General features: G+C 52.5%; 1 protein-coding gene across 1 annotated transcript; it reads left to right on the top strand.

The window, feature by feature from the left end:
- Positions 1-5360: 5360 nt before the first annotated feature.
- Positions 5361-6293, top strand: LOC310920646 (olfactory receptor 14A16-like; the record flags this gene model as incomplete). The annotated part of the gene is made up of 1 exon (XM_083880708.1): positions 5361-6293. The coding sequence occupies one exon, from the start codon at positions 5361-5363 to the stop codon at positions 6291-6293; it is 933 nt and encodes a 310-aa protein (XP_083736834.1).
- Positions 6294-9194: the final 2901 nt, after the last annotated feature.

The raw sequence follows: 9194 nt of genomic DNA, 5'->3' as shown, positions 1-9194 counted from the left end.
TTGAATTGCCTGCAGCAGAGCTGATTAAGCCCTCCTCCTCCACGGCGACCACGGGCAGCCAAAAACCCCTCGGGCGAATATTAATAAGAGCTGATTAATAAAGGCGTTTATGGAGATTAATATTTTCTCCGCCCATTTTTATTCATAACAGTGTTACTATGGCCCCTTGGTTCCACGGAGTCCCCACAGTGTCACAATGGTCTCCATGGTTCTATGACACCCTGAAGTGTCTCCACAGGAAGAAAAGCACAGAGCCCCAGTGTTTCAGGGGTTGATGCATGGCAGCCACCAGAGGCCAAGGCCAACCAGAGCTGTCTGGTCTAGCAGCTTTCATCTGGGAGCAATCAAATAAATATCTTGGATTCCATATCTTGGATATATTGAATTTTGATATATTGAATTGGGAGCAGAATCTTAATTTCAGCCATGAGCACCTGGATGAGAAGGTCAGTTCTTTCCCATAGGAAAGAAAACACAGAGTCCCTGTGCTTTCAGGGCTTAGATTAGAGGCAACCACCAGAGGCCAAGGCAAGCTAGGACTATTGGTCTTGGCAGCTTTAGTCTGGGAGAAACTCTTGCATACAGAGAATTGTAGAGAAGTACCAATTTTGGCCATGGGTGCCTGGGCAGGAAGGATGGTTCTTTTCCATAGAAAGGAAAGTCCAGAGCCACAGTGTTTCAGGAGTGGATGAGAAGAGACCCCCAACATGCCAAGGTCAGTTGAGTCAGTCAGGCCAAGTCAACCAGACCTGATCCCTGTTCCCTTGGATCCACAGGGCCCCACAATGTCACAATGGTGGTGTCATATTGGATCCTTCATTCCATGGGGCCCTGCTGTGTCACACTGGCCCCTTGTTTCCATGGGGCTCCACAGTGTCACAATGGTCCCCCCTTGCTTCCAGGAGGCCTTGCAGTGTCCAAATGTTTTCCTTGGTTCCATGGAGCTGCACAATGACACAATGGCTCCCCTTGGTTCCATGAGGTCATAGAGTGTCACAGTGGTTTCCATGATTCCCTATAGTCCTGAAGTGTCACAGTGTTCCTTGGTTCTATTGAGCTCCTCAGGATCCCAATGGCCCCTTGGCTGCACGAGCCCCAGATGTGCCACACTGGCCCCTTGTTTCCATGGGACCCCACAGTGTCATAGTTGTCCCCCCTTGCTTCCATGAGGCCTTGCAGTGCCACAGGGTCTCCTTGGTCCTGCAGTATCACAATGGCCCCTTGGTTCAATGGGGACTCACAATGTCAGAAGGGTTTCCTTGGTTCCACAAGGTCCTGCAGAGGGTCTTGGTTCAACGAGGCCTCAAAGTGTCATAAAGGTCTCCAGGATTCCATGAGGCCCCACAGCATCACAATGGACCTTTGGTTTCATGGGGTCCTGCACTGTTACATGAATCCTTAGTTCCATGGGGCCCTGCAGTGTCACAATGGACTCCTTGGTTCAATGGTGCCACACAGTGCCACAATTGTCCCTTGGTTCCAATAAGCCCCACAGTGTCACTATGGACCCCTTGGTTCCACAAGGCTCTGAAGTGCCACAATGGCCCTTTGGTTTCACAGGGCCTCAAGGTGTACGTGTGGCTTCCAGAGTTTCATGAGGCCTTGCTGTGTCACAATGGACCTGTGGTTTCACGGTGCCCCAGAGTGTCACAATGGTCTCCTTGTTTCCACAGTGTCACAATGGACCCTTCATCCCATGGAGACCCACAGTGTTCTCTGTGGTCCCCTTGATTCCATGAGGCCTTGCCATGCTCTCATGGCCCATTGGTTCCAGTGGGTCCCAAAGTGTCAGAATTGTCTCCGCTGTTCCATGAGGCCTCACAATGTCACTATGGTCCCCTTGGTTCCACAGGGCCCCAGAGTGTAACAATGGACTCTTGGTTCCAGGAGGTTCCTCAGTCACAGTGGCCCCTTGGCTCCATGTGGCCAATCTGTGTCACAGTTGACTTGTGGTTCCATGAGCTTCCATAGTGCCAACAACAATCTCCTTTGTTCCACAGTGTCATCATGAACCCTTTGTTCCATGACATCACAGAGTATTACATGGTCAAATTGTTTCTCTGAGGTGCTGCAGTGTCACAATGGCTTCCTTGGTTTCACAAGGCCCCACAGTGTCTCCAAGGTCTCTTTGCATCTGCAGTGTCACAATGGACCTTCCATTCCATGCAGCCCCAGTGTGTCACAATGGCCCCTTGGTTCCATTGGTTTCTATACTATTAACAATGGTTTCATTGTTCAAACAAGGCTTTGCTGTGTCACAATGGCCCCTGGGCTCCATGAGGTTCCAGAGTGTCACAATGGTCTCCTTGGCTCTGCAGTATCACAATGGACCATTGGATCCATGTGTGAAAGCAGAGAACCCCCTAAAAATAATAGGAAGCTGGACAGATCCAGCCAATATTGTTAATGCTATGTTCTCTGTTTATTCTGTCTAAAATGGCAGGTTATATACACTTATATATAGTTTACAATTACAAATACATTCTCAGTGGTACATGGCATAAGGAAAAATTCAAACAGACATTGTTTATTTCATGCTTCAGGTGGCTAGAGTGTTCACACTACCAACTATACCTATTAATATCTAGAAAAACCACTCTCCCGCACTGATACCTTAACATAATTTCTAACTGTGCCACAGGCTTCACAGGCCTGATTTTTGGGGCCCAGGCTGCGGTAGCTCAAACCTCAATCTAAATATAAATCATGCCCTAATTCTCTGAGAAATTCTGCTACACATGTGGCCTGCTGTGTCAAAAAGTATTTTGGTTTCATGTAGTTCCAAGGTGTCACAGTAGACTCCTTGGTTCTGTGAGGCCTCACTGTCACCAAATTTATGAAATATGAGAATAAGACTCCTTAACATGCATTTGGTGTTAAAGAGGGGATCACTTATTCAGGGTCAGGTCTAACATGTGGTAACTCATAACCTTACATGGACATGTCATTCTAAAAGAGTGTTACTTCTGTACAGTTGCTACATGTGCATTACCATTTACCCATTACCATAAAACCCACCCCGAATTCCCAGATTCAGTCCTTGCTTTTTCTATCACTGCACTCTTGCGCCAGATGTCTTCTGCTTCTCTTACAACCATCCTTGCAGGGAAAGTAGACTCTGCATGCCTTGTTACTGTGCTAAAAATTCACAAGGCATTGTAAAAATGCAATGAACCCTTTAGGTATGAAGCCCAAGGCTGTGTGTGGCCAGGCAGAGGCAGGCAGGAGGCAGAGCTGTCAGCAAAGGAAGGGCCCAGCCAGGTGGGGCAGCCGGGGGATGACAACAGCCTGCAGGGACAGAGGGCAGGGCATGGACACCGTAGGACAGCCTGGGCTGCACAGGCCACAGGGATGGGCAGCAGCTGCAAGGCCCTGACACAGCCAACTCCTGCAGCACTTGGGCCATGGCTGCTGGGCCTGGGCCTGAGCCATGAGCAGGAGACAAGTGACCCTTGCAGCCCTGGGGCCTCATTGCCTCCTTGGCCCTGCTCAGCAGCCTGGCAGGGGCCGCCCCATGGTGCTGCCCTTGGCATTGCACATCCCCACATCCCAGTGGCCTGGGAAGAGCCCTGAGCACTGAGGGAGGGACAGGATGTGCCTTGTCAGGGGCTGGGGCTCAGGCCTTGGCCCTTGGCATTCCTGAAACACATCCAGGTTTGGTCAGCATCAGAGACACCTTTGGCTTGTTTGTTCACACTTGTCATCACTGCCTGCAGTGTTCTGCTCTAACTGGAAGCTGGGAAGACTTTCTCAGCGGGACTTATTAAAACTTGAAGAAAATTTGGAGTTTTTTATCTGACTTTGAGTTCCTGAGAAGTTTTTTCAACATTCTCTGAGGAACTGAGTCTGATGTAAACAACATCAAAGCCCCAAGAGGCTCATTAAGATCCTTGTGCTTTTACTGTGCTGCTGAGGTGGGTTGGGCTCCTGGAGAAGAGGAAGCTCCTGGCAATCAAGAGGAGCTTCAAAAAGACATTTCTCCTGAGGAACAGCTCCTCTCCCAGCCCAATAGGGCTGAGGGTACTGCCTGCAGGTACCTGAGAGCAGGGAAGCAGACTGAGGCTCACAGCAGCTGCGAGGACAATTATGGAAGATTATTCATGGATAAATCTTCACACCTTCTGACACAGTAAGTCTCTGGCTGCAGGGATCTCCTAAAGCTGAGCCAGGACAGGACTGACAGCACTGTAAGGATGGCTCTGCTGCCCTTTCTGCTTTGGGGGAGGATGTGCTCCAGAGCGGGGCTGCCCTGGGCACCGTCAGAGGGACAGGGCAGGACGGCTCCTGCTGCCAGGGACGGCTGCAGGGGCTGAGGCTGGGGCTGCAGCCAGGGCTGCCCAGGGCTGTGGTGCAGAGCAGGTGCTGCAGCCCTGAGGGCTCTTGGCCAGGCCAGGGGATGTGCCACCTGCCAGGGGCAGCTCTCAGCCTGTCTGGGAGCTCCCCATGGACTGTGGGGAGAAGTTGGAGGTGGAAGGAGCGACCTCTACCAGGGCAGATTCCTCCTGCTGTGGAGATGGTGCTGCATGGCCAGGGCTGCTCTCAGCTTTCTCCTAAAGGAAAGGGAAAGGGGCTGTCAGGGTTGTCTGTGTCACTGAGACTCCTGCACTGTCACCCTGGGGATCAGCAGATCTGCCTCAGAGCTCCCTCAGCAAGTGCCTCCTCACCCTCCTCTACCTACAGACAGCACCAGCAGCACCTTGGCTTGCAGTATCTCTGTTTGTCTGAGCTGCCCTTAATGCCCTGGTGCCAGGGAGATGCCCCTGGGCAGTGTCCTGTGCTGGGAGGGGTGTGCAGGGCAGAGCTGAGATCCCAGGGCTGGGCTGGGCTCTGGGAGCAGTGGCCAGGGACAAGGTTTGGGTACAGAGAAACAACTCCCAGTAGGCACATGTCCTAGAAGCAGAGAGCCATATCAACTCTGGACATCCATTCCTGTCTAGCAAAAGAGATTAAAAAGAGGAGAGAAGAGTTTAGAGAAAATTATTTTGAAATTAGAATTTTTCAAAGGCCACTTTAGTTTTCAAGAAAGTTTTAAGAGCAGTCAGTCTGGAATACAGGGAGGTTGAATGAGCAAAGGGCACCTCTGTGGCGATCAGCAAGTCTTACTGCACTGAGGCTCAGGGAGCCTTGTTTCCCCTCGGGGCTCCCCACTATTCGAGCTGACAGCAAAGCTGAAGATGATGCAGTAACTCAGCAGCACAAATCTAAACTCCAAAACAGAATCACTTAGCGAAATTCTCCCCCCAGGGAAAGGAAATGTTTGGACAGTTTTCTGAACATAATAGCATAGGATTGACTCAGAGAAGTTGGTCCCAGCTTATCAATGTCTTCTTTCAACAGTTCATAATGCCCAGAGTGCAGAAATGTCCAACAGCAGCTCCATCAGCCACTTCCTCCTGCTGCCATTGGCAGACACGCGGCAGCTGCAGCTCCTGCACTTCTGCCTCTTCCTGGGCATCTCCCTGGCTGCCCTCCTGGGCAACGGCCTCGTCATCAGCGCAGTGGCCTGCGGCCACCACCTGCACAGCCCCATGTTCTTCTTCCTGCTCCACCTGGCCCTCACCGACCTGGGCTCCATCCTCACCACTGTCCCCAAAGCCATGCACAATTCCCTCTGGGACACCAGGAACATCTCCTATGAAGGATGTGCTGCACAGGTGTTTCTCTTTGTCTTCTTCCTGGGGTCAGAGTATTTCCTGCTGACCATCATGTGCTATGACCGCTACGTGTCCATCTGCAAACCCCTGCACTACGGGACCCTCCTGGGCAGCAGAGCTTGTGCCCACATGGCAGCAGCTGCCTGGGCCAGTGCCTTTCTCACTGCTCTGCTGCACACAGCCAATACATTTTCCCTTCCTCTGTGCCATGGCAATGCCCTGGGCCAGTTCTTCTGTGAAATCCCACAGATTATCAAGCTTTCCTGCTCCAAATCCTACGTCAGGGAACTTGGGCTTCTTGCTGTTAGTGTATGTTTGTCTTCTGGATGCTTTGTGTTCATTGTTTTCTCCTATGTGCAGATCTTCAGGGCTGTGCTGAGGATCCCCTCTGAGCAGGGGCGGCACAAAGCCTTTTCCACCTGCCTCCCTCACCTGGCCGTGGTCTCCCTGTTTATCAGCACCGGCTTTTTTGCCTACCTGAAGCCCCCCTCCATCTCCTCCCCATCCCTGGATCTGGCCCTGTCAGTTCTGTATTCAGTGGTGCCTCCAGCCCTGAACCCCCTGATCTACAGCCTGAGGAACCAGGAGCTCAAGGCTGCAGTGTGGACACTGGTCACTGGAAAGTTTCAGAAACACTAAACTGCTGGCCAATTCCTAAAAATCTTTTCTAATAAAAGTGATCTTTGATAGCACTTGTGGGTTTGGTTGTCAGGTGTTTATTCATTGTTATTTTTCAATGGTGTTAACAAAGCAAGGCCCCTGTTTGTGTCCCTTCTGTTTTGATTGTCTCCACCTTTAATGACGCCTCAGACTGTGCCAGTGAGCCTGTGCTCTTGTAGCTTTAAACAAACTGAAAGATCCCCCAGCAAAGTTTTCAACAGAGATCCCCACTTCTGTTCACTTCTCTGCAGCTGCAGCAGCAATGTCTGTGTGCAGAGCTGGGGGCAGATCAGGGCTGGCACAGCAGCTGTGCCAAGCACCAGCAGCCCTTGGTGTTGCCAGTGCTGCTCCCGTGGCCCTGCCCTGCTGCCCTCCTGGCCCTGGTGTTGCTGTAGGGCCTGAGGGCTCTCAGGGCCGGGCACAGGGCTGGGGGTGGCAGTGCCGGGGCTGCAGCAGGGACAGGCCATGGGCACTGCTGGGGCAGCGCTGACGCCTCAGGGCAGGGCCTGGGGGCTCCAGGCTCCTTGCCCAGGCTCTCTCCAGAACACGCCCAGGCCAATGCTCAGCAGGGAAAAGCCCCATGAGCAGCCCCAGGGTGGCCGTGGGAAGGCTGGGGAAAAACAGCATCACACCATGGAAATGTCCCTTGGGGAGCAGGATCATCCTCCAAGTGCTTCCTGAATTGTCTGCAGGCTCCTGCAGTGCCTGGTGCTGTTCCCTTGCCAGAGGCACCACAGGCCAGGGAGCACATCTGGGCTGCTGTGTCTGGCTGTGGGGCTTCCTGTGCTGGGCAATGAGGAGGAGCTGCAGAGGCTCTGCAGGACTGACAGGATGGGCTTTGGGGCTGTGAGGAGAAGCTGAGGGACCTGGGCTGCTGGACCTTCTGAAGAGAAGGCCCAGGACTCATCCTGCAAATGCTGCAAGGGTGGTTTCAGAGAATCACAGAATCAGCAAGGTTGGAAAAGATCTTGGAGATCATCAAGTTCATCCTGTGCCCTGACACCACCTTGTCTCCCCTGAGCCTCCTCTTCTCCAGGATAAACAACCCCAGCTCCATTAGCCACTCCTCACAAGACTTGTGTTCCACACCCCTCACCAGCCTTGTTGCCCTTCTCTGGACATGCTCCAGCCCCTCCATGTCCGTCCGAAATTGGGGGCCCAGAAGTGGACACAGCCCTCAGGTGGTGCCTCACCAGTGCTGAGCACAGGGGAAGAATCACTGCCCTGCTCCTGCTGGCCACACCATTCCTGATCCAGACCGGGGGCCATTGGCCTTCTTGGCCACCTGGGCACACTGCTGCCTCATGTCCAGCCTGCTGTCCAGCACTGCCCCAGCTCCCTTTCTGCCTGGACACTCTCCAGCCACTCTGTCCCCAGCCTGGAGCACTGCAGGGGTTGTTGTGGCCAAAGGGCAGGACCCGGCCCTTGGTCTTGTTCAACCTCCAATGGTTGGATTTGGGCCCTGGATCCAGCCTGTCCAGGGCCCTGTGCACAGCCCTCCTACCCTCCAGCAGATCCACACTCACACCCAGCTTGGTGTCACCTGCAAATCTGCTGATGCTGGACTCAATCCCCTCATCCAGATCATCAATGCAGATCTTGAAATCCACTCTGGCTGGCTCTGATCCCTGGGCCATCCTGTGGCTGCCCTGTGATGGCACTCAAGGTGATCTGTTCCATAACCTCTGCAGGCACCCAGGTCAGGCTGACAGGCCTGGAGTTCCCCAGATCCTCCTTCCAGCCCTTCTTGGGGATGGGCTCCCATTGGCCCCTCCAGTCCTCTGGGACCTCCCTGGGGAGCCAGGACTGATGAGAAATGCTGGAGAGCAGCTTGGGGAGCTCATCCACCAGCTCCCTCCTGCCCCTAGGATGGATCTCATCTGGTCCCAGAGACACCTGTGAGCATCTGAGTGGCTCAGCAGGTCAGCAGCTGCTTCCTCCTGGATTCCAGGGGGGCTGTTCTGCTCTCTGTGCCCATCTACCAGCCCAGGAGAGCACTTGTCCTGAGGACAATCTGTCTGACTGTTGAAACCTGAGGCAAAGAAGGGGTTAAGTACCTCAGCCTTATCCTCATCTTTGGTAACCATATCCCTCCAATAAGGAATAAAGGGTCTCTATACCCCTCCTTTTGCCAATTTTTAGATCTATAAAAGTATTTTTGTTATTCTTCACAGAAGTAGCCAGGTTAAGTTCTAATTGAGCTTTCACCTCTCTAATTGTCTTTCTGCATGACCTAACAACACCCTTAAATGTTTCCTGAGTGTCCTGCTTCTTTTTCCAAATGTGATGCACCATCTTTTCTTCCCATGAATTCCTGCAAAAGCTCCATACCCAGCCAGGACAGTCTTTTCTCTGCCAGCTCACTTTTTGGCACAGAGTTTGGCTGTTGCTGCTCCTTCAAGATTTCTTTCTTGATGTGTGTCCATGCTTCCTGGGCACCATGGTTCTTATGGGCTGTTTCCCATTAAAAAAATCAGTACTTGATTTGGCACTCTCCAAATCAGCATCCTGATTAGGATGAAGTCTGCTCTCTCTATAGCCAGTGTAGAAGTTTTATTAATGTCTCTCCTTCTTTCACATAATATTTAAAAATTCAGTAATTGCATGGTCTCTGTACCTCTGACCACCACATCTCCCTCCAGCCCTTCTCTGTTTGTGAACAGCAGCAGACAGAGCTTTCCTTGGCAGTGGGAAGAGAAGGAAACCTCCCCAAAGTGCAGCTTGGAAGGTTCAGGCTGGAGCTGAGGAAAAAGAAAAGTCCCTGGCAGGGCAGAATTTTGGTGCAGGAGGTGTCCCAGCGTGAGGCTGGGCCATGGGCTGGCTCTGTGTGCCAGGAGCCAGCAGCACTGGGTGCAGGGAGCCCAGGGAGGGCACAGAAAT

This window comes from Zosterops lateralis, assembly GCF_965231275.1.
Source record: "Zosterops lateralis genome assembly, chromosome: 31".
Taxonomy (NCBI): Eukaryota; Metazoa; Chordata; class Aves; order Passeriformes; family Zosteropidae; genus Zosterops; species Zosterops lateralis.
This window is presented reverse-complemented; position numbering and strand designations above follow the sequence as displayed.